At 32.1% G+C, this 27,609-nt stretch overlaps 1 protein-coding gene across 1 annotated transcript in view; it reads right to left on the reverse strand.

Annotated features, from left to right (window-relative positions):
- Positions 1–307: 307 nt before the first annotated feature.
- The window catches only part of LOC127700167 (signal peptide peptidase-like 2B), a 231,364-nt gene continuing 204,062 nt past the window's right edge, over positions 308–27,609 (reverse strand). The window contains 10 exon segments of the mRNA XM_052203588.1: positions 308–352; positions 1,125–1,255; positions 1,258–1,284; positions 2,565–2,642; positions 5,710–5,809; positions 8,300–8,363; positions 16,183–16,274; positions 17,493–17,574; positions 20,277–20,370; positions 22,316–22,457. Coding sequence (XP_052059548.1) covers positions 308–352; positions 1,125–1,255; positions 1,258–1,284; positions 2,565–2,642; positions 5,710–5,809; positions 8,300–8,363; positions 16,183–16,274; positions 17,493–17,574; positions 20,277–20,370; positions 22,316–22,457 — 855 coding nt within the window.

Below are 27,609 nucleotides of genomic sequence, written 5' to 3' on the forward strand. Positions count from 1 at the left end.
CTAAAAATAAGATGTACAATTTTTTGTGAAACCAATCATGTTGCAATTTTCGCAATAATAAAAACATCGCAAACATTTCTGAATCTAGATACCATAGGTTCCTTTAAATCATACATATCAATGAGTTATACTTTAGTCAATGTTATATATAAGTGCCATCTTGACTTTGCTCTTTTTTAGTAATCTTCACAATTAAGTACAGCATCTTAATGCTCTAAGTTTCAGAAAATGTTTTTTATGTACAAGCCCAAAAACAGTCTTTCATAAAATTTCTTTAAACTATAAATATGGCTAATGCTGCCTCCTTTCATGAACACTTTACTGGCCTAGCAACCTTTTTACTGGCCTGGGCCTAATTTCCAGTATATATTGCATTAGAAATTCTGAGTTATTCATCTTCTCAATATCCTTTTCCCTCACCTTATTTAAAATTAGTTTGAAAAGTATCATTTCTCTTAAGGCTTACAGTACTCCTTCCTTTCAAAAGGAGAATGTTTGCTGAGTAGAAAGTAATGTTTAATTTTTTTTCAGGAATAAGTTTTAAAACTACTACTGAAATTGTGTAAATTCAAGAACAAAAATAGACAGCTTTTTTGTATGTTCCCACATGAGTTACATACTTGAATTTTAAGGATAATTCTTTTTTGGAAGGATCAAGCAGGAAAACCATCAAAGGAACTAAAAAAACATACAGTTTGGTAATTTGAGCATATCAAAGCTGTCATGTTACTAATCACATTTATTTTTTCCTACTTCAAAAAGAGGGGCGAAAGATACCAAAGGGATATTCAAACTCATAAGTCGAAAATAAACTGACAACGCCATGGCTAAAAAAGAAAAAATACCAACAGACAAACAATAGTACACAAAACACAACATAGAAAACTAAAGACTGAGCAACACGAACCCCACCAAAAACTGGGGGTGATCTCAGGTGCTCCGGAAGGGTAAGCAGATCTTGCTCCACATGTGGCACCAGTCCTGTTGCTCATGTTAGTACAAACCTGGTAATAAGTCTAATTCGGTAGGTCACATTCGGGAAAAGGGGACATAACATCTTTTCATTTCTTTTAATTACATATAACACGTATCTCAATGTAAACCTGCATGAAAAAATATTTTACCACTTTTTTGATTCCATTCCACAATAGTTTAAATTCTCCTCTGATACAGCCAATCACATAAGTTGTTATAAGTGTACAAAGTACAAGGTACAATAAAGCTGGTTGGCCAGTCTGCATCAACTCAAAGGCAACAATGTGATGATCATTCCAATTCCATATGCTGTAAACACATACATACTTTTAAGGTACAATCATGACTATGTAAGTAATGCTTGCAATGAGGCTTTTCTTTAATTGTTCTCTTGTGATTCTTTGAAAACGTCCTAAGGTTTCATGCAAATTAACAGACCACAGGTAACACCACATAGCATTACACATAGGCCTTCTTAGTATTACCTTTCAGGTTTATGTATAGAGAACCAAACATCAAGTGGTAGAAGTCAATATTCTAATAGGTGTGATTTTTTATGGGAATAATTATTGCTTAAGCTAAGAAAAATTATTGGTATCTAATTATGAACAAGAAATTGGTAGCATCAGTGAGGGTAGAAATACCGTTTACCATCAGGTGTCAAATGGTCATTTTCAACTACCGTTATCGTCAAATTGGTTAAAATTTTAGCGCAATACGTCAAAATATCCTTATCGTGATTCATCAGCGGTCTCAAATAATTATCCTTTACCATTTTTTTGGAAATAATTTAACATGATTCGTCAAAATCAGTCGATTTTTGTTATTGTCTAAAGAAAATGTACATTTATCGTCATGCACCAAAAATTACCGTTAACGTCATTTGGCAAGATTTTTACCGTTATTCGTCATGAAGGTACCCCATTACGATCCTCATCAGTCTATTATTGTTTTAAAAGTTGAATTCACACATCAATGGTTTTGGGTAAATCTTGACTCGTCTCAAAAAGTTTGGATATCAGACTGTTATTTGTGCTAGTTATTTACAACCTATGGTTCTTTGACAGTTTTTTTTGCTATACTTTAATATCAATATGCAGTAAATCCTTACTCCAACCAACAAAGCATGGTGAAAATTATGAAAACATTATCCTTTAAAAATGAATATTTACAGAGTTTTTTTCCCTGATTGCAATATTGTAAATTAAGAAATTATTGCGATGTTTTTATTAATGTGAAAAATGAGACAGGATCATGTTTGAAATAATAAAAACTTGCATTCATAATTTTAGAAGTGATTTTCATTTATAAAATTTTTTCAATCACATTAATTAGCTATAGATTACGCTTTTTTGCCACTGGTCAAATTTTCGCAAAAATAAATACATGCATGAATTTCTGAATTACAGTATATAAGCTTTCCACATAGCGGTTAAATTTGTGTATCAACAATAATTTATTCTGCACATTATTATTGTTGATTTCTATAAACTATTGGATTTTTTCTAGCATTTTGTGTGATCGCAAAACAAGTCAAAATAATACTGGCATGAAAATTTTCATGTTTACAATGTTTAAACACAACTTACCTATTACTGTAGCTATGTAGTATATTTTTCTACTATTGACTTTTAAATCTATTCCATGATTATAGCCCACCAATAAACCTGCAATATATCAATAAAGATTGGGTAGATAGCAGTAATAAACAATATATCAACAAAGATTGGGTAGATAAAAATAGCAGCAATACACAATATATCTTTATGTAATACTTAATACATACACATTTGGCTAATCTATTTTCAATGTTTATGCACAGTGGTCTTGATCTTTGACCTAATAATAATAAAGTCAAAAGTTTGGCATTTTCTTTACAAGGGGTATGTTCCAGCAGTAAAGCAATTTCAAGCAAAATTTGGTGAAGGTTGAACATATGGTTCAAAAGATTTCATCCTGAAACCACAATTGTGACCTTATTTCTGCCTATAACTTGCTGTTGTGACCTTAAGTCTGACATAGTGACCTCAAAATCTTTAGCAGTCTTAATCAAACTTATCACAATAAGTTTAATAAAGACATTATTTTTAAAATGCTCAAAAGAATGTTCAAAGACCGAAATGTTGTTGTCAGTATATATCAATACATCTGTTAACCTATATCGGGTTGAAAAAATCTCTATACAAAGTCTGTAACTGTTTGAAAATTGAGTTCATATAGGAACCCTACAACACATACCTAAATTATCTTCTGTTTTCAATTGGAATGATTCAAAATCAATCAAAGTCTTATACATGTATAGGTGCACTTGCATAAGGTAGATTTCTAATCGACACAGTTCATATCTTATTATACCTTACATACATGATAAAATATGCTATTGGGTACACAATATCAAGTGACATGGAATAATTCCTTGTATCATTGATATTATTATACCTAACATATATTATAAACAATTCTATTGGTTAATACATTATCACGTGACATGGAATAATACAGGGTCAGACTTATAATCCGACAGTCCCATAATCCGACAGTCCTGTAGTCCGACAATCTTATAATCCGACAATCCTATAGTCCGACAGCCCTATAATCCGATAGTCCGATAGTCTAGGCGCGGTCACATGTCTCTGAAAAATATGCCAATATAGACATGTAACGTTTGTGAATTGGTATATTTTTCACACAGAAAATTATCAAATCAGTCAGTATGACGTCTTGTACAGGGCCGCACTAATCCCATACGAACCGGAAATGAACGCAGCGGGCTAAATTCAATCGGCAATCCTCGGATAAATCCGCTAATACACTTGTACAAGGGCAATCCCTACCTCAACACAAAGGCAGCCTCCCGTGAGAACATCGGGAAGTCTGTTATTATGGTGGAAGAAGCCGAAGTACTCGTAGAGAACCAAGGGCTGCTCGACGGGAACAGACAAACCGAAGAGTTCTCAGCAGATTTATTTCCAGGTTAAAGTTTGGGCCAACTTTGACCACCGAGGCCCCAAAGTTAAAGGGAGGGTGAAATTTACCCTTCTGATTAATGAAATGTATCGCGCCCAGAGTCAGAATAGAACCGGGACCTTCAACACTGCAGCCATCGGTGTTAACTACTATCTGCTTTGTATACTGTGTGTGCCCATCTTCGTTCCGTTCTTTTTCACATAATTGGTTTCATATCGTGATGATTCTATGACTAGGAATGCTTAAGTCCATATTATAATTTACATAGAAGTGTTATCATTTATCAGCAAAAAGATCAGGTTTTGGCAATTAAACCAGAAAAAGACGAGATAGTACAGCAGTTTATAATGCCATACAAAAGCAGTGATAAGGTGTCATTTTGATGACAGAAAAATAGACGCAATTTATTAAGATTTCACTTCAAATCCAAAACTATGAAACATCTTCTGAAAGTGGTACTGCATCTAGAAAATTTGAGATAATGACATCATTCATATTTCATCAAACCAAATTGCTCAAGAACAAGAAAAGAAAAGAAAATCCGATGTAGTCGTATCATATCTTCGAGGCTAACGCCCCTCAGATATGAGAAGCATACACCTAATACATGTCACATTTCACATTCAACCACATAATACTTTACATGCACACGCATGCATGTAAACAGACATTCTCGTTATCAACTTCGACATGATGAACAGGAATGGAATCTTAGATTAATTTTTCAAACAGTCTAGGATTTAATTTGGATTCCATTACACCGCATTCCACTTTTTCAATTTTAAACACTGCTCGCGTTTCGACAGTATACTAATAAGCTTATATGAAGACGAGATCCACATTCTTTGCAACAACACCGCTTCGTGTCGGACCAACAGACTGTCGGATTAACGGACTGTCGGATTATCGAACCATTTGACTATTGGACCGTCAGAATTTCGGGGTGTCGGATTATAGCTACGCTCCCGAATAATACAGTTAATTTTCATTTAAATGCAAGGAAGGACATATAACCCTAAAATGTTACACCTTGTGATGAATAACCCTATTATATACTTGTGAATAACCTTTTGAGCTTCTTGATTTGTACACTAACTAAATCCCACCGAAATGATGTCAAAGATGTAAGTAAACAAAATGGCCATAGTCGAGTTAGAAGCCCATAGAGTGACCAGGAAACAAGGCTTAGAAATTCATCTATTGCCAAGGATATCTCTCATAAATGGTATTTTTCAGGACCATCAATATTTTACAGAAAGAGTCTACCTTTGTTGTACATACGAGAAATTATAAGACACATTATAATTTTCTAAAGTGAGTGTTTTGACAATCTGTTACTACAGTAAGGTAAGTGTTTCTTCAATGGTTTAAAAGTCTCTTCCACTGTTAGTTTGATAATATTAAACAATTGCGGCCCCTTAGAAAAGATGAATATCCAAAATTGTCAACCCTAAAAAGTTATTTAATTTTGGTTAAGCTCTCAGTGAAATAATCTTTTCAGGTTTACAATTTTGGATATTCACCGTTTCTACAGGCCATAACTTTATAATACTGCAACAGCAAACAAAAATATAAGTGGTCTCTCATCATCAACACATACAAACTTATTCTTAAATGGAGTGAATCAGAAAATGTATTTTTTTTATGCAGAAAAAGGTAAACATATCTTCCCTGCCAGAACTTTGTCCAATGTGAGTCAAAAGTTGTTCAAACCAATATTGGTGCTTGTTAAGATAGTTAGATAGTATGATTACTCTTTGATCCTACCTGGAACTATCACATCTCCGAATTCCAACATGGAGGGCTTATTTAAACAGGAACTATACTAAAAATAATTCAGCTTTGGTACAACAAACACCATAGGTAGCTGAAAAATATATCAATATAAGTCATTGGATACTAATCTTAATTTTGTATGTACTTATCATCAGGTTTTCTGCATACTGAATTGCAAAAAAATATCAGCTGGCAGTCACAATTTGAAGATATTTGGTGAATGACTGCAGTTAACAAGTTTTGTGGATACTTTTGTACTTGTCAGTTACTAATTTTTGTGGCTTTCATCAATAAAGATGTCCCAATAATTTAAGTACTCCAAATGAAACAAATTTAGGCTTGTACGAAGAACTTGTCAAAACCATGATATCTTGCACAATTGAATTTTAAGCATTGCAGAATGCTAAAAGGTAAATAGATCAGAACAGTTTTGACAGACATCTCAACAGAAGATGAACATTTATGACCCATTGACATATATCTATCCATTGGTATATTACCTCCTTGAAATAGCACCCCCATGGATATATTTGACATTCCAAAAAAAGTGACCCATACCAGCAGCAAGTCTGTGTATACCTTTATAAAGGAAGAGAACCCCCCCCCCCCTTTCCCTCAAGGTAACAATATGCACTTAAACATGTTTTTTATTAGATTTATAATAAGAACCGTTCCACAAAAACATACATGGGACTTCCAAATCTCAGCTATGGGTGGGTGTCAACTATATATGTTTTTTTAAACTTAAAATGTAATTGTCATGATTGTATTGTTTTAAATTAGGCCAGTAGTTAGTTATCTTGTTTGAATTGTTTTACATTTGTCATTTTCAGGCATTTTATAGCTTGCTATGCGGTATGGGTTTTGCTCATTGTTGAAGGCCGTACAATGACCTATAGTTGCTAACCTTGTACGTCATTTGGTCTCTGGTGGAGAGTTGTATCTGCAAGCTTTGTTTTTCTTTCAGTTTCTAACGCTCATACAAAAATATTTTATATTTTCAGATAATGCACATTTATCGGCAATTTGTACATTTTCCCTCTAATCTTACTGCCTATTATTTTAAAGATCATGGACAGGACTTGATACTCAAAAATATTAGGCAATGACATCATGTATCAGTGTAGCAACGTTACATGTTCATGTCCATCAGTGTCAATTTATCAATGAAATACACGCGACTTCATTCATACAACCGCACAACTATCACAATGTTTTGTACGCGTATAAAACGTTTTACTAACTATTTTATTTTATTAAATACTCTCAACCAAAGAAACATACAGACATGAAAAAAGGCCGATAAAAAGAATAATGGGCTTGCTTGATATTCTTGATGATAAGTCAGTATCAAAAACAACAAGCATTCTTAGAGTATTGCATGGCAATACATAGTCCCCTACCGGTTAAAAATTCACTGTACTGGAACGAAATGCTAACTTGATCTGTAACTTGTCATGGTGTAAACTTCATATCAAATATCAAATCGATATCTTCATGCATGACGAAAAAAAGTGTAAAACTGGTTATTTGCGTGAATTGTCTAAGTCCAAGGACCATAATTAAACTCTGCACAAAATCATCAGACCAGGACAAAACTCGAACTTGATCTGTAACTTGTCATGGTTAAACTATATACCGAATATCAAATCAATATACTGAAGCATAACAAAAATAAAGTGTGGAAAACTGATTATTTGCGTGAATTTTCTAAGCCCAAGGACCATTACTCTGCACAAAATCATCAGACCGGAACAAAATTAGAACTTGATCTGTAACTTGTCATGGTAAAACTATATACCAAATATCAAATCAATATCTTCATGCACGAAGAAAAGAAGTGAGGAAAACTGATTTGCCGGACTGACGGATGGACAGACAGACAGACAGACAGACAGAGAGCAAACCTATAGTCCCCTTCGACTTAATCGGTAGGGGACTAATAAAAGAACAGAGTTCCAATGTCCACCGCGTTGCACATATTTTATATTTCCAAGGGCATAACTCTTTTAAAAAAGTCGATCGTCCACCATTATAGAACTTGTGAGAGATATTGCTGATATTAACCTATAATATAAGTTTTATAAAAATCAGGTAAGAATCTTACCCGTGAGAGCGCTAACGAGGCCATTCTCCATACATTTAATATTTCCAAGGGGCATAACTCTTTTTAAAAAAGTCGATCGGCCACCATTATAAAACTTGTCCGAGATATTGCTTATATTAACCTATAGTATAAGTTTTATAAAAATCAGGCAAGAATTGTACCCGTAAGAGCGCAAACGAGGCCATTTTCCATAAATTTAATTTTTTCAAGGGGCATAAATCTTTTTAAAAAAGTCGATCGGCCACCATTATAGAACTTGTCCCAGATATTGCTGATACTTACCTATAGTATAAGTTTTATAAAAATCTGGCAAGAATTGTACCTCTGAGAGCGCTAACAAGACTGGATGGACGGACGGACGGACGGACGGACAGACTGACGCCCGGTATTTCAATGTCCCCTGCAACGCGTTATGCAGGGGACAAAAATGCCATTATCTATATATATTGTATATGTATCTTATATGTGTCTGACCTTCTCCTTGGATTTTGAAGCTCCCCCAGTAGCAACTTTAACCATTAAACTTTCACCATTCTGTTTAAAATTTACATAAATTCAATATAAATGTGATTTATCCAGTCAAGAAGTAATATGAAATATCTGTCATCAGATGAACCAAATCTATTTGGTATTCACAATTCATTTATATTAGTTGATTTGCCATAACTTTAAGTACCAATGATTCAATAAGCCATAACTTTAAGTACCAATGATTCAATTAGCCATAACTTTAAGTACCAATGATTCAATAAGCCATAACATTAAGTACCAATGATTCAATAAGCCATAACTTTAAGTACCAATGATTCAATAATCCATAACTTTAAGTACCAATGATTCAATAAGCCATAACTTTAAGTACCAATGATTTAATAAGCCATAACTTTATGTACCAATGATTCAATAAGCCATAACTTCAAGTAAAAATGATTCGATAAGCCATAACTTTAAGTACAAATGATTCGATTAGCCATAACTTTAAGTACAAATGATTCGATAAGCCATAACTTTAAGTACAAATGATTCGATAAGCCATAATTTTAAGTACAAATGATTCGATTAGTCATAACTTTAAGCACCAATGATTCGACAAGCCATAACTTTAAGTACAAATGATTCGATTAGCCATAACTTTAAGTGCAAATGATTGGATAAGCCATAACTTTTAGTACAAATGATTCGATTAGCCATTACTATAAGTACAAATGATTCGATAAGCCATAACGTTTAGTACAAATGATTTGATAAGCCATAACTTTCAGTACAAATGATTCGATAAGCCATAACTTTAAGTACAAATGATTCGATAAGCCATAAATTTAAGCATCAATGATTCATTAATCACTCTTTAAACAGCTTGAACCAATAAAGATAATATAAATGTGGAAGTTTTTAATTATTTACTCATGACAAAATGAATATTAAAGAAAGCAACAAACATTATAAACAAAAGCCAATTTTGATTTTGTTCAATAAAAAAGACTTGCAGAGATAATTTGACTGGAACATCCTTTATTTATTTTACTAAAGAATTTGACCTATCTCACATACAATTCTTTGTAATGTAAAATTATTTTTCTTAAATGGTAAACAAGATCTGAAATCCAGTTTGAATCATATTCCATGTCTGTTACAAATGTATCATACGTCTAAAACTATTTTCATAGAATAACTTATGTATTAAAATTACAGGTCTGAGGTCTGAGTAATGTCACAAGTATATATTGAACATTCTATATATTAATGTTTTATCATGTACATTTTCAAGTAGCAAATTATAATATATGGTCATTGGACAATTCGGATATATTTAACATAATAAATACCCTGTGGAATATGATATTTATCCACTGGAGAAAAACAAGATTCTAGATTCGTTTAGAACTATAATTTGCATTGGACCTTTACCAAATTTTGAAGGGTTAGATTTCACGTTTTACCAGTCCAGAAGTAAGGAAAGCCACCATTTTGAATTCTGAATTTTTTTGGTATGTAATTTCTCAAACAATAAATTAAAAAGTCACATATTGTGCCTCAAAATCTTTTTGGCAATATTTAAACCATTCAGAATCATACGAAAAAGTATGAATACATCTAGTGTTCATGTTTTACATCAGGAGTATATATACCTATGACGTCATATTGTTTAGATGCCAAAGACGATGTAACAGATTAAAGGACTTTTTCATTTATGATATTTGTAAGCCAAAATATTTACTATGCATTGCTAGGTAAACTCAATTTGCGACAGTAAAATCTACGTTTTAAAAAGGTCAAGTTTAAAAAACAGTTCAGTTATCTCCTAATTTTCAAATTCAAAAAGTGTAAGTTTGCATTTAAGTGGATAAATATAATCATTTTCTCAATGTACTTCCCAAATGATGGAATAAATAATAATTCATGCTACTGACCAAACATCGTACCAGTTGATACGGTAGATTCATTAGTATTTTAGGGACACTTATTTTCCAGGAAGTGGTCTTCATAGTTAAACCACAAATTCAAGTATTCATCAAAACACAAATTACCAAATTGAATAGGCTTGTATACAGAATTTCTTATAACCAGAAAATAAGTATTAATGAAAATAAAATGAAATCCAGGAAAATAAAAGAATCCCCAATATTATAACATATGATCAGGTCACCGTAAACCAATTAAGATGGCCTGGGCATTAATTAACCTTTGAGGTTAAGCAAAAAATATGTAAATAAGACGCAAATGGAGGTTTAGAAAATAATGATTTGTCTCATTGGAAATCATACCACATCTATTTTTCATATCCAATCAAAAATTAAAAAAAAATGGTATTTTCATAAAATTAGCTATATGCACACTATATTTAAAATGTCAAGCAGATAGTCCATTTGATATACTTTAAGCCAACAATGCTTTACTTTAAAATATAGCAATTGACTACAGGCAGGTTTGAATCACAGTTAAGAGATAACTGTATTGTATTTGAAGCTTTGCGGACGTCCATCGGTAGTCTTACTGTCCCAAATTGAGTTTACCTTGCGACGCGTAGCGGAGACAGGTAAACGGATATTTGCGACAGTAAAACTACCGATGGACGTCCGCAAAGCACCATATACAATACAGTTATCTCTATTCTAATGCAAAATAAAGAAATCATTCAATTTTAGTCATTATTTTGTTGTAAAATTTTCATTAAACGAAAATTCCGTGAAATGATGTTATCTTCTTTGGTGCCTAAACTAGGTGACGTCATAGGTATGCTTCCGGCGTCAAACGTAAACACCGGGCGTTTTCTGGCTTCTTGTCCGCCTCAAAATGTAATAAAATTTGACAAAAAGAAGATTTCTAGGTGCAAAATGTGAGTTTTTTGCTTATTATTGGAGAAATTACATGTCAATACATTCCAGAATTCAAAATGTCGGCTTCCTTAGTTACAGACAGGGAGACAGAGAATTTTACGCTTATTGTCATCCAATCAAAACCATTGATACAAAATAATTGCATTAGAAATTAAATATGCATGCTAAAAAAAGCCAAATAATTATAATTAAAGATATTGCCATGAAAACTAAAGAAATTCTATAGAAATAAATTAAAATTTAATATCATATGACATAACAAAATAATAAAATATCATTTTAAAGGTATTTATTTTAAAGTTCACTACTTTCATTCTTAAAGATTTTGATATATTTAGAACCAAATATTAATTATTCTATGCTAGTTTCTAAATGGGTTCATTTTTTGCTGATTAAAAAGAACACAACCTTCTCTTATACAAATTTGATGATCTTCCTTTATGTTTGTAAGAAAAATTATTGTTTAAGAACACTAATCCAAAATATGTTTAGAAGGTCCATAAAAAATGAGAATAAAGTCACCAAATTAATATTGTAAGGTCCAACAACTCAAACTAAACCTTGTCTATTGTGTATTCCAAAAAAATGTCTTTAATTTTCAGACATGATTTTGGCATTTAAAAAAAAAATGAAAATTAAAAATTTTAAACACTGACTCACAAAGTGAGTCAATGCACCTCACGAAGCGTGGTGCCCTTACGGCGAGGGGCCGGTTAAGGCCCCCAAGAAGCTCTGGAGTAAAATGGTGCAAAATCCTGAATTCTGGCATCTCCTGGCACTAAATTTGAAAGCTGGAAAACATCATTTAAAGTGCATTGTTTAAATAAATTTCTAATTTATGCAAAAATTTTCAAAGAAAAGTAGAAAATAATATTATATCAATATTTAACATAAGCCAGGAAGTACCTGAATCATCTTTTTTTTCTATATATTTGTTCTGCTCTAGGTTTAAACTTCTCATTTAAAAAATAATAATGAATTGATGGTTACTTATAAAATATCAACATCCATAGTCTCACATACAATGTAGCCATATTTAATTTTTCATACAACACGGGGCAATCCATCAAAGACAAGGCAAAACTTCTTTAAAAAAGTATGTACACTCTCCATTTTTTATAAAAACAGTGTTAACATCATATATACAGATATATTTTCACATATGTACATTAATGTTCATCCTTTCAGCTTTTCTTTGCAATACTTGAGCCTCTTGCAATACGTTGCTGATGAGTTTTTCTTGCTTTCTTGGCTGCTTTAGCACACAGTTCTTTAGCTTTCCTTTTTGTAACCATTGATGTCTTCGTTGTTACATTTAACGTGTTCTTTTGCTCTTCTAGAGCACTTCTTTTCATCTCTAACTCAAGCTTAAACTGCTTGCATGATGATCCCATGTCTTTTATAAGTTTGGGATTTACACCTTGGAGAAAATCTTTCTTGTTGTGAAAAGCAATTGCACTCTTTTCACAGGCTTTAAGACTATACTAACATTTTGAATTGCATTATATGTCTCAATATTGATTCTCCCAGACTTATTGTCAATGATGTCATTCATGACTTTGAAAGAAAATTCAACTTGAGGCCCATGAAAACATGACAGTAAAGACCTCACCATTTAACAGAGACACGGATATCTTTTCCTTATGTCATCCCTATCCCCCCATTGGTCAATTCTGGTTCCATCTTCAAATTCAGGCAGGTCATCTGTTTGATATTTTCGGATTTCCAAATCATATGTGTTAATTTCTTCCTCTGTTAACACATTGGGGGCCAAATTAGGAAGTTTCTGTAAGAATGTTAGAGTGACTGAATGTCCACTAGCATCAGGATGAATGGCTGACACTGCTTTGAGGAAAGTGTTACTCAGAGCAATTTTTTCCTGTAATGTCTTTCCACATGCAGTATAAGCTTCCTCTACCTGAAATGGTAAACATTTTTTATAATTTCACATGATTTCAAAAAAAATATTTCTTCCAGCAACACAATGTCCAAATCATTAATTCTATTTAGTTACTTATGTATTTTAAAAATATGTATTTAAAAAATAAAATTGATAAAAAAATATAACTGATTCAGAAATGTTTCAAATATAACACATATCAGCATTTGATATAACAAATACTTCAAGCACCATAGTTAATCTTTATTATCCAAAAGCAGTCCATATGTGTGCTCATACAAATACATGTCAAAGGAACAGCTTCAAAAATAAAAATATATACCTGTTTTAGGAAAGTTTTCACAACATGGTCTCTAGCGGACAAGCTTTGGATCAGCTTAGTAGCTTTAGCTCCCAAAAACATCCTCTCTGGTTTTAACAAATTCCCTGTAGTCTTTATGTCTAGTTTTTTCAGTTTAAGAGAAGATGTCCCCAAGATGATTACTTCTGGTTTAACATAACAACCAAGAAATTCTTTAAATAATTTCACCTGTAAAGTAAAATTTGGAAATTGACTGCAATCAACATGTGTAAAAATTATGTATCAAATGCACAAAATTACTATAAAAACATACAAAATTCAGAAAACACCATCACAAATTACATTTTAAAATACCTTAAACCAGAAATCCAATGAAAATATTCATTTCTGGTGTAGAATTTGACAATTTATATCATACACATACCTGTTCTTCGTGGAGTTGGTGGATGAGAGGCTCCTTCATCTCAAACAGTAAGACAAAGTTCTTCAACAGAGGAAATACTGACGAGTAAAGTCCCATAACCATTTTTGATAATGTTCTCTCTGTAAAAATCTTATTAATTATTCTGTCTTTCCTGTCTATGCCCTTTTTTGTTAGCTGTTTCTGGGTAAGGTCCTGGAAAAAATATAGTCTGACCTCAAAATACATTTAAAGGGTTTCAAAATACATAAAATTTACAATAGATACACGTATCATTTCATCAAATGAAAATGAAAATAATCTAATTGATAAAATATATTTATTTTGGCCATACATCATTTTGGTCCATTTATAATTGTAGTTTATTGCTAAAATATAAATAATGAAATCAAAATATTAACTCTTCCAACTTTTGATAAAAGAATTCTAAGAAAAGATTGAAAAAACATCTCATAATAATCAAGTTTCGTGACTACCTTGGCATAGAAATGAAAGATTACTCACCAAAAGACTATGGATCAGAAGTTAGGGAAGGATCATGCTGAACTGAAAATAAAATTTTTAAATTAAACAACATGCTCAACTGAAAAAAATACTGTTAAAAACAACACCATGCTGCACTTCTAATCAAAACAATATGCATCACTGAAAATAAAATTGGTAAATCAATCATTACTTTATGCTGCATTTAAATTCAAATTGCTAAATTAAACATCATGCACATAAACAAACAATTTCCATTCTCAATTTTAAGTACTGTTAAAAGTTATCATGCGACTGATGCAGTTTTAATATAATTTGTAGTTAAAAAAAATTTAAAATGCTGAACAATTCAAACAAAAAACTTATGCATTAACTGCAATACCTTTCTTATTTCTGATATTCTTTCTCTAGAAGACTGTGATACTCCTAGCCTGTGGTACACTTCTACAATTGTTGGTAGAAACTTGACTCTTTCTGATTCTGTCAGCAGGGGGAAATAGAACACTGTCAGTGCATCAAAGAGCCGTGAAGTGTCTAAGGTTACATCATATACAGATAGCCAACATCTAACAAATGAGGTGCCTTTTCCGTCCTTATTCTGGTTTTCAAGTCTTGATTTGGACCCACGCATCACATTGCAGGAGTCCATCAAAACAGACATAAGATGTATCCATGGGATACTGTTTTCTTCCATGAGTGTTACCAATTTCAAAAACTTATTTTCTTCAAACCAACAATATCTGATCATGCTAATGAGTTCATCAAGATTTTGAACAAAGGAGTAGGTTTACTAATGGCTAAAATTTGCCCTAACATTTTGATGTTTTTAAATCAGGCCAAAAGACTACAAATTTCACATAGAATTAGTTGTGATAATACTATTTATACAAAAAAAAAACTTTTTTGGCATCTCACATTACAAATTACGCAGTTATGACCCCCAATTATTGCATGGTTTGTGTTGTAACATAAGGTTTGGGGCCAATTTTTCTATGATTTACTTTGATAGCAGGTTGGCAACTTCCCTTAACTATGTGATTCTGTACATTCCTTTTGGTATATATTTAATAATTTTTTATAATCATTTCAGACATATGCATATTTGGACCTATAAATTAGGTAAAAACATGCATGAAATACTTTCAATTAGACATTAAATAATCAATTATTTAAGCAATCGATTATCAAAAACAACTTAACCAATCTATTCTGAAACTGACTCACATTAAAAAAAAGGCTAACATCTTTTCAGAGGTTTGCAAAAGCCAAAATCAGTATTTCTATTCCAAAATTGAAACTAGTGAACTTCAAATAAACCCTTGTTTAAAGTCATTCCCACATGCAGATATAGAAAGCCTTACTCTTCTAGTCACATCAAGAATTTCTTCATCCTATTGAACACAAAAATCAATTTGATTAAAGGTTCCATAATGGACAAGTCCCTCTGTTCTTGTTAAGTTAATGTCTAAAAAAATAGCTTTAAGTTATGGTGTGATTGTGAACTTTTAGATATTGAAATTTTAAGTCTGTGACAAGGCTTGTATATTAACATGATTAAGTAAGAGATATTGTAAAATTTGACATTTAGGAAAAAAACAACTATTGATATGTTTTTGGTGCATTTTTCTTTAATATAATGTCCAAATATGCATATGGTTTTGAACATGTTTATATCGCATTTTTAAGTTCGATCTTTCAAAACAGACAATCCTTTGTCAATAGACTTTTTGAAGTGATAATCTTTTGTTAGAGAGTTTCTGAACATGATAATCCCCCTGCAAATTTGCCCTGACAACCCACTTTGGCAAAAAAATATCAATTATATCATTATAGCTTATTCTTTGCATTTCAAATAAATTTAATACTTTCCAATGATAGTGTTTAAGCTGAATTAATTAGCTTTATCTTAGCTTTGTAAAATAAGGTGTGATAAATACAAAGAAAATATCATACAGGAATAACAGTATCAGTAATATTGAGCAGATTTGTAAAATAATAGAATATACCTTTTATTCTAACTCATGATATTTATAGCACCAAAAACATTGAACAGATCTGATATATACTGTAAATTCAGTAATTATTGTGAGAATTTGTTATTGCCATTAGATGACCAACCTTAATTCGAGATTTACTATTGCCCTTTCGGGAATATAAGTATCAGATATCAGAATATCTGTAATTGTGTAGTTAATGATGGTTGCTGTCAGTCATAACTGCTTTTTCTTTATTGTTGTAGTATAATATATATATATATATAATTTAATTTTGAATGTAACAAATCTTCTGATTTGCTGAAAGTTTTTTGTCTATCAGCTCATAGACATAGTTTTGTCATGTGATTGTGACGTTGTCAATGTTTTTTCATGATTTACTCCTTAAAAATGGAATTTAGAATTAAATAATAAGTAATGACTGTAAAAAATTTTCTGTCTATTCGAAATAACCTAAAAAATGTGGTGCACACTTTTAAATAACCCACCAGCTGCATAAAAAATATTAGTTATTCCCTAAACTTCAGGTTATTGTTGTTCTTTCTTTTGAATTGTTTCAGATTTTGTCTTCCAGGGCGTTTTACTATTTACCAGGTGGTATGGGTTTTTCTCATTGTTGATTGATCTGTAATTGGTATATTTACATTTTGATCTGTATGGATAGTAGTCTGATAGGCAATCATACCACATCTCCTTATTTTAGTTATATCAAAAAGTCTTTGTTTTCTCATAGATTGTTTAAGGGTATTCACGAAGGGCTGAAGAACATTTTTTGAGGAATTCAGGATTGAGCTGTTTAATTCGTGGGAATCCTGGAATAGCCATTTAAGTTATAGGAAATTCAGGAATTCAGGATTTAATATCGTGATGCATAAATGGATGCATTATTTTCACAGGAATTCAGGATTTGGCATTTATTTTCTTGTGAATTCGGGATAAGACCCCCTTCTACCCCATTCATTCAACACTTCTGAAAATAGCACAATTTTCAACACTAATGTCTTTTTGTAATTGATAATGTATAACACATCAAAATAATGCAATGAATGTGTATTAGTTTTTTGTATATAATAAATGAACACCTTGTGTGGAGATGGTATATATTACTTATCCAAAACCAAGTGTTTCATATAAAACTCAGGGTAAAATATAAAGTACGATTTAACAAATTTCAAATGATGAAAATTTTGAAAAAATATAATGGATACCAGGTTTTGTATATATACTCACCTTTAAATTAGGTACTTGAATAGTTTTTAGCATATTGATACAGAAAGCCAAACCTAATATGCCTTGTACTACCCAGGCATAGCTGAAATGAAAAAACCTTAGTGAGCGCGTTCACATACCCCCACGTCCCCACATTGTCATTGGAGAAAATAAAATAAGTGTAAGAAAAAAAAATTGTATCAGAAAAAAAAATTGAATCATAATTTCCTGTCAATATGCACATCAACATAGTATGTCCTTATTATCTACACAGTTTCATAAAATTCTGTTGTGTGGTATGAGAGGAGTTGCGATGACAAAAGGTTGCAGTAGTATATTGGGCAAATAAATTCAAAGGGGCGTAACTCCTGGAAAAAAAACTAAATCGTAATTTCCTGTCGATATGCATATCTACGTAGTATGTCCTTATTATCTGAAAAGGTTTCATGAAATTCTGTTGTGTGTTTGAGAAGAGTTGCGATGACAAAAGGTTGCAGTAGTATATTGGGCAAATAAGTTCAAAGGGGCGTAACTCCTGGAAAAAAAATTGAATCGTAATTTCCTGTCGATATGCACATCTACGTAGTATGTCCTTATTATCTGAAAAGGTTTCATGAAATTCTGTTGTGTGTTTGAGAGGAGTTGCGATGACAAAAGGTTGCAGTAGTATATTGGGCAAATAAGTTCAAAGGGGCGTAACTCCTGGAAAAAAAATTGAATCGTAATTTCCTGTCGATATGCACATCTACGTAGTATGTCCTTATTATCTGGAGTTGCGATGACAAGAAACAGGACTGACGGACTGACGGACTGACTGACGGACAGACGGACAGACGGGTCACAAACATTATACCCTCCGCAACTCGTTGCGTGGGGTATAATAAACTTCAGTACATTAAATTCATACAAAATACAAAGGTACAAAAGTTTCTTATCATCATGCATTATTAAAAATACTATATAAAGTACATTTATTTGTACGTGTTGATAAAAATGTATGTTTTGGTTTGTTTTTTTGTGGTTTCACTTATTACAGAAAAAAATCAAGGTAAAAGCTCTTCCATTATTTCTGAAATTTTTTACAGCAGTGTTCAGAAAGAACTTTGAAAAAAAATAGTTTGGTCAAAGATGGTTTTTCAAAAACTGCATATGGAAACTTAGAAAATTAATGAAATTCAAATAATTCATACATGTAAGCCCCTTAACCAAATATATTTTTTTAATATGAACTTTTTATATGATCGGCTTATATCTATATTGAGGTAAGTCATTTGCAACTAATTTTTACAGTTCGTTTTTATGTTGTGCTGTTACCCCACTATTCCATGTTAGGGAAGTTGAGCTCTCTAAAACATGTTTAACCCCACCACATTCTTTATGGGCCTGTCCCAAGTCATGAGCCTGTAATTCTGTGGTTGTTGTTGGTTCATGTCTGTCATATTTGTTGTTTTTTTTAATTATATTGTTATAGACAGAGACAGTTAGTTTTCTCATTTGACTTGTTTCACATCATGTCTGGGCATTTTATAACTGACCATATGGTATGAGTTTTTCTCATTGTTCAAGGCCATATGGTGACCTATAGTTGCTTACTTCCATGTCATTTTAACTCTGGTGGATAGTTGTTTCATTCAAAATCATTCCACATCTCCTTATTTTATTTTGTTATTTTTATGTCTTTCTATCTTTGTGTCTTTCTATAGCCCAAATAATGGCGAAGGTTGCACATAAGGCATATAATATCAAATTCTTGACTTCTTGCTGACTCTTACAGCATGGTAACTTTGATATACTACAATATATAAATAAGAAACATATTGTATCTCTTTACTTGAGGCTGTTCAAGATTTTAACACATGGGATCAAGGGGATGGTAGGTACTTTTTTTTAGATCCCAACCACCCATTATATAAATTTTCATTTTACTTACAATTTTTACAAAATTCTAGCCAGAATACAACCACCCAAAATTTATTTATTTGAGTGCCTCCTATAAATCACCCATGCATTTAAATCTGGAACAGCCCCTTAAAAAATCTTGATATTATTGTATCAAACTGTTTTTTTTTTTTTTTTTTGATATGCATTAAAATAAACTTCATAATTTTTGTATTTTTTTGGGGCCCTTTATAGCTTGCTGTTCGGTGTGAGCCAATGCTCCGTGTTGAAGGCAGTACCTTGACCTATAATGGTTTACTTGTATAAATTGTAACTTGGATGGAGAGTTGTCTCATTGGCACTCATACCACATCTTCTTATATCTATTGTATGTGTGACTGTAAAATCTAAGATTTATATATGCAAGTACAAAAATACATTACGGTTATTTCTATTATATAAATGCAATTGCTAAATTGCATCGGTTAGATGAATTCTGAAATAAACAGATGGCACAGAGAATAATATCTGATAAACTGCAGATTTAACCCCTCAAAATATTATACTGTCCAATCAAAATCTATGAAATTAAAGTATGAATTGCATAACAATAATACGTATTTTAAACTATGTAAGTAATTAATCATTAGGCCTATACTTTCTTTGAAACTAGATAATTAGTTTACAAAAGTAGCAAAGATTGTTCCCAATTGCCTTTTTTTTTTGTTATTTGGTTGCTGTCTAATTGACATCTACCTCACATCTCCTTTTAAATATATGTATTGTTAACCTCCAGAAAAATCTTTTTCATTTGAATTTGTGTCCTTGGGTTGTTAAACTCATTTACCTATAACTCAAATATCCTTTTAATTATATACATGTATTACAAGAAGAAACTTTTGGCTCAGACGAATTTTGTGGACATACCTTGTTCTTATAGGAATATATTTCCAGGCTAGCTGTATACAATAATACAATCCCATACTTCCAGCTATACAGAACAAACTAATGATAACAAATACTGAAAAATATATATAATTTATAGAGCAAAGCCAATTGTTCACCTTAGGAAATACTTTTAAGAAATAGAAAAAAATATCTGTCCACAAGACCCCATATCCAGCAGACTCACATAATAACATTTATTTTTTTCAGTGTTCAAACCATAATATCTTGGTCAAAACCCTTCTTTGGAATATATTTTGAAGAGTTCACGTCATATTGAACATTTGTGTACTAAGATTAAAATCAATGTGACCACAACTTCATGATAAACAAATGCTGTTAACAAAAACTTTGATTGGTTTAATGAATCAACCCTTATAATGACTATTCTAACAATATCATCCTTATAAAATAAGAAGATGTGGTATGATTGCAAATTATACAACTCTCTACCAGAGACAAATGACTTTAGAAGTTAACAACTATAGGTCACTGTACAGCCTTCAACAATGATCAAAACCCATACCACATAGTAAGCTATAAAAGCCCCCTAAATAACAAATGTAAAACAATTCAAACCAGAAAATTATCGGTTTCATTTATGTACAAACCAATTAATGAAAGACAGATATGATATATAGCAACACACGACAACCACTCAAGTATAGGCTCCTAACGTTCACATACCCCACGTCCCCACATTGTCATTGGAGAAATAAAATAAGTGTAAGAAAAAAAAATTGTATCAGAAAAAAAAATTGAATCATAATTTCCTGTCGATATGCACATCTACATAGTATGTCCTTATTATCTACACAGTTTCATGAAATTCTGTTGTGTGGTTTGAGAGGAGTTGCGATGATAAAAGGTTGCAGTAGTATATTGGGCAAATAAGTTCAAAGGGGCTTAACTCCTGGAAAAAAATTGAATCCTAATTTCCTGTCGATATGCATATCTACGTAGTATGTCCTTATTATCTGAAAAGGTTTCATGAAATTCTGTTGTGTGGTTTGCGAGGAGTTGCGATGACAAAAGGTTGCAGTTGTATAATGGGCAAATAAGTTCAAAGGGGCGTAACTCCTGGAAAAAAATTGAATCGTTATTTCCTGTCGATATGCAAAACTACATAGTATGTCCTTATTATTTAAAAAGGTTTCGTGAAATTCTGTTGTGTGGTTTGAGAGGAGTTGCGATGACAAGAAACATGACTGACGGACTGACGGACTGACGGACGGACGGACGGACGGACAGACGGACAGACGGGTCAAAAACATTATACCCTCCACAACTCGTTGCGTGGGGTATAATAAACTTCAGTACATTAAATTCATACATAATACAAAGGTACAAAAGTTTCTTATCATCATGCATTATTAAAGATACTATATAAAGTACATTTATTTGTACGTGTTGATAAAAATGTATTTTTTGTTTCGTTTTTTTGTGGTTTCACTTATCACAGAAAAAAATCAAGGTAAAAGATCTTCCATTATTTCTGAAATTTTTTACAGCAGTGTTCAGAAAGAACTTTGAAAAAAAATAGTTTGGTCAAAGATGGTTTTTCAAAAACAAGACCCATACCACATAGTAAGCTATAAAAAGCCCCCTTAAAACCAAATGTAAAACAATTCAAACCAGAAAATTGTCGGCTTCATTTATGTACAAACCAATAAATGAAAAACAAATATGATATATAGCAACACACGACAACCACTCAAGTATAGGCTCCTAACGTGGGACACACATACAGAATGTTGCACGGTTAAACATGCTTGCTGGATCCAAACCATTCCCTTAACCTGGGACAGGTTTGTAACAGTAAAACTTAAGGACAAACTATAAAAATAAGTTGAAAAGGGCTTAACTCATCAGATAGAAACAAAGCACAAAAAAAGCCTTAAAAAAAACACAAAAGACACAGAGCACAGATCTGAAAGTGCTCACAGTTACTGAAAGCTAGTTCAAAGCCAATAACAACTAATAAAAAAGTCAAGTATCTTAGACTAAAATATCAATCTTACCCAGATAGTCATAAAAGAAGTACAGCAGCACTAAGAAAGCACAGACTAGGACAAAGAAGACAATAACAGCTGGTACAGTAATGTCTAGATGTTCTTCGTCGTCTTTTTCATCATCTGTTTCATCATCTGTTTCATCTTTTCCCTGATCAGATGATTGTACATATTTTTTCTCTTTTTTCTTCTTTTCTTTTTCTTCTTGTTTTTACTGCCTATTTATCGATAATAAATGCATTATTAAGTAACTTTATATACATAGCAATCAAGTAAAAAAGTCTGCTTAATTCACCTACAAAAATTATCTTCTTTTTGTATTAGAGTTGTCCTTCTTTGTTATGTATCTATATTGTGTCACTTGTTTGGTCTTTTGGAAAATGTTGCTTGCGCTGTATTTAGACCCCTTTACCAAGAAATTTGTTTTGCATGCACACGTATAAAAATTGCGGTTTTTATCCAACGCAATCATAGGTTAGAACGTTGTTTTCAATTTAGACTTGTTTATATTTTTTCGTTTGGGCTTGTATTATATTTGCCTTCGGGTTTATATGATCCGTTCATCCTATTTCGACTCTTCAAAATTCAAGAGTCTATCCTAAATTGAGGTAAATGATATGGCCTTCCAAATACCGTTTCGATTCCTAACATCACTGAAGAGTTATTAAATGTCGAAATCCTGATATGGTGTACTAATTTTTGCACCTTTTGTTTGCGGTATACCATCTTTTCCGCAAGTTCATTGTTTTCTGTTTGATATAAGTTTAATATTTAAGATCCATTTTGTTACATCTGGTGATCATTGTATTTGGCAATCGCCTATCTCAGTCAGCAGGGTTTAAGAACATCCGTTGTTCGACCTGCTAGTCAAATGCGTTTTGTTAAAATATATTTTGTCACTTTTTTAGTCTTTTGGAAAATGTTGTTTGTGCTGTATTTAGACCCCTTTACCAAGAAATTTGTTTTATATGCACACGTATAAAAATTGCGGTTTTTATCCAACGCAATCATAGGTTTGAACGTTGTTTTCAATTTAGACTTGTTTATATTTTTTCGTTTGGGCTTGCATTATATTTGCCTTCGGGTTTATATGATCCGTTCATCTTATTTCTACTCTTCAAAATTCAATAGTCTATCCTAAATTGAGGTAAATTATATGGCCTTCCAAATACCGTTTTGATTCCTAACATCACTGAAGAGACATTAATTGTCGAAATTCAGATATGGTGTACTAATTTTTGCACCTTTTGTTTGCGGTATATCATCTTTTCCGCAAGTTTATTGTTATCTGTTTGATATTAGATTAATATTTAAGATCCATTTTGTTTCATCTGGTGATCATTGTATTTGGCTATCGCCAATGGCAGTCAGCAGGGTTTAAGAACATCCGTTGTTCGACCTGCTAGTCAAATGCGTATTGTTAAAATATATTTTGTCACTTTTTTGGTCTTTTGGAAAATGTTGTTTGTGCTGTATTTAGACCCCTTTACCAAGAAATTTGTTTTGCATGCACACGTATAAAAATTGCGGTTTTTATCCAACGCAATCATAGGTTTGAACGTTGTTTTCAATTTAGACTTGTTTATATTTTTTCGTTTGGGCTTGCATTATATTTGCCTTCGGGTTTATATGATCCGTTCATCTTATTTCGACTCTTCAAAATTCAATAGTCTATCCTAAATTGAGGTAAATTATATGGCCTTCCAAATACCGTTTCGATTCCTAACATCACTGAAGAGACATTAATTGTCGAAATCCTGATATGGTGTACTAATTTTTGCACCTTTTGTTTGCGGTATACCATCTTTTCCGCAAGTTTATTGTTTTCTGTTTGATATTAGATTAATATTTAAGATCCATTTTGTTACATCTGGTGATCATTGTATTTGGCTATCGCCAATGGCAGTCAGCAGGGTTTAAGAACATCCGTTGTTCGACCTGCTAGTCAAATGCGTATTGTTAAAATATATTTTGTCACTTTTTTGGTCTTTTGGAAAATGTTGTTTGTGCTGTATTTAGACCCCTTTACCAAGAAATTTGTTTTGCATGCACACGTATAAAAATTGCGGTTTTTATCCAACGCAATCATAGGTTAGAACGTTGTTTTCAATTTAGACTTGTTTATATTTTTTCGTTTGGGCTTGTATTATATTTGCCTTCGGGTTTATATGATCCGTTCATCCTATTTCGACTCTTCAAAATTCAAGAGTCTATCCTAAATTGAGGTAAATTATATGGCCTTCCAAATACCGTCTCGATTCCAAACATCCCTGAAGAGACATTAATTGTCGAAATTCGGATATGGTGTACTAATTTTTGCACCTTTTGTTTGCGGTATACCATCTTTTCCGCAAGTTTGTTGTTATCTGTTTGATATTAGATTAATGTTTAAGATCCATTTTGTTACATCTGGTGATCTTGTATTTGGCTATCGCCAATGGCAATCAGCAGGGTTAAAGAACATCCGTTGTTCGACCTGCTAGTCAAATGCGTTTTGTTAAAATATATTTTGTCACTTTTTTGGTCTTTTGGAAAATGTTGTTTGTGCTGTATTTAGACCTCTCTACCAAGAAATTTGTTTTGCATGCACACGTATAAAAATTGCGGTTTTTATCCAATGCAATCATAGGTTTGAACGTTGTTTCAATTTAAACTTGTTTATATATCAGTTGTATATATCTACTATTGTTTGATTGATTGGTTGGTGTTTAACACCACTTTCACACTTTTGTGCCATTTGGTGGCGTTCAGTTTTTATTGGTGGAGGAAGACGGAGTGCCGGGAGAGAATCACTGACCTTATATATCTATGTTATAATTTGATGTATAACTGTAAACTGTATACATGTATTTTGTTGAGAGCTTCAATGAAAATTGAACTAATTCTAATTGAGTAATCCTCTTTAAGTAAAGAATTTATTATTGAATGTATTTGCAAGAGCATATAAGACCTGTTATGGTAATACACAATATATACACAATGTGACAAAAGATTGATAGCAGAGAATAATACAATAATAATATAACTAACCAATAATATCAGATCTAGTTATCCATGCATTCATCAAATAGTTACAGAGCTTAATTGTACGCAATCTGTAATTACTAGCTAGAAGTAGCTTTCAACAAACAAGATAATTTAAAAGTATAAGGCCATGAACAATAATAAAGTGGCAAAAAAATATTTCTAATTGCTCTATATGCAGGACATACCAATACATGTACAAAATGAAATTCGTTCTCAACACATTGCATTTTGCAACATACACATATATACGTACATAGACCCAGTTCTCTTGGTATATCAGAGAAATAACGAACTTCAACATATAGTTTTAATGTACCACTCAGTAGTTTTGTAAGAATGTTATTATTACTATTATGTTTATTAGGAAGTACTATATATATTCTTGTAGATTGAGCTCACTGTTACTTTGTGTTAAGATGGCACTTAAGAAGTTAATACATAATATCAGGTTAACAATGGTTAATCATATATGAATACTATTTTTTTTAATATTATAGGTCATATATATATATATATGTACTTAAAAACAAGTACTGCATCCTACTTTAATAGAAAGAATGCATATGTATGAGATGAAGAAATACAAAATAAAGAATTAAAAAAAGATATATATTTTGAACTTGTTCCCTTTTCTATGTATACATGTGTTTTTTTTTCTTTTTGTTAGTGTTTTTTTTTTTTTGTGAGTCAAGCCATTAGTCATATATAACACATAGCTGAGAGGCTGATAGAGCAGATTGTTACCCCAAGAAAACATTGTCAACCAAGTGAAGTTTTATCATCCTCTCAGATATGTGTTATTTAGTTGATTATACTGAATATTTGATTATTATTATCTTTTAATTTGAAAATTGAAATCAATAAACTATGACGTCTTGTGTATGACTACCATCCATATTTAGCAAAGCTCAGGACTGATCAAGCTTTATTAAAAAAATTTCATTAAAACAAAATATTATGTTCAGCTGCATTCAATCTTTAATACTGAATAAAAATGAAAAGAAAAACATTAAATATTTTTCATACAAGAATTGAAAGCTTTCTTTTGTAATTTTGTTTGGAAGATAAAGCATTGACTGAAGCACAACTTAATAATAATAAGATATGAAGCACAGAATCATGGTAACCAAATTTCAGGGTGCTCTAATTTCTAGTTCCTGCAAAAAAGTGACAAAAAAATGAATATGTGGCTTTGTGCATACGGTCATTATGTGTAAGACTATGTAAGTCGTCCATAAATAGGAAGTTGAGAATTTATTGTTTGGTGTTTTAAGCCACTATCAACATTATCGTGGTGCTTCGTGGCGGTCATTTTTTATTGGGGGAGGAAGATAAAGTGCCCGGAATGAACCACGGACCTTTGGTAGGAAAACTGACAATCCAATTCAATTAAGATTGAAGTCAAGTGTACCTGCGGTGTGAGGGATTCGAACTAACAACCTCAGTGTCGATAGGCTAGTAATCTCATTGGCAATCATACCACATCTCCTTATTTTTATAGTGATACAGTAGTTTGACTACTTAGACCACTCAGCCACCGAGGACCAAGTTGACAATTGAGGAAAGAGGAAATGCATAACATTATAATTAACAATGAAGCCTGAGAACAAATTTCAGGACGGTCAGATTTGTAGTTCCCCCCTAATTTGAAGGCATAGACAAACTGCTGAATACCTGAACCGAAACAAATCACCGGGCCGGATGGTATATAACCAAGAATCATCAAAGAATTACACAGTGAGACAGCACCTCTTCTACAGTGACTGTTTGCAAAATCCTTAGAAACTGGAACTGTTCCAAACAACTGGCGTTCAGTAAATGTATCTCTGGTCTTCAAAAAGGGGGAAAAATATTCTACTGCAAAATTCAGGCCCATCTTCCTGACGTCAAAAATAAAAATAATAAAAATACCGAACTCCAAGGAAAATTAAAAACTGAAAGTCATTTATCAAATGGCAAAATTAAAAGCTCAAACACATCAAACGACTGGAAAACAACTGTCATATTTCAATATGCTGTAAAGTCACACATAACTATATCATCAATTATGACCCATGGTGAAAACAACAATATTCTTTACAATTTACAACATGGCTTCAGGACAGGCAGATCCTGTAAAACTCAACTCATAGAATTCATTGATAATCTAGCTAACAACATGTACGTGGGACAGCATACAGATGTGCTGATAATGGACTCTGCAAAGGCTTTTGATAAGGTAGGTAAACCATAGCTTACTTGTGAACAAATTACATGCTTATGAATATTCCCGTTTG

This window comes from Mytilus californianus, unplaced genomic scaffold, assembly GCF_021869535.1.
Source record: "Mytilus californianus isolate M0D057914Y unplaced genomic scaffold, xbMytCali1.0.p SCAF_49, whole genome shotgun sequence".
In the NCBI taxonomy this organism is placed as follows: Eukaryota; Metazoa; Mollusca; class Bivalvia; order Mytilida; family Mytilidae; genus Mytilus; species Mytilus californianus.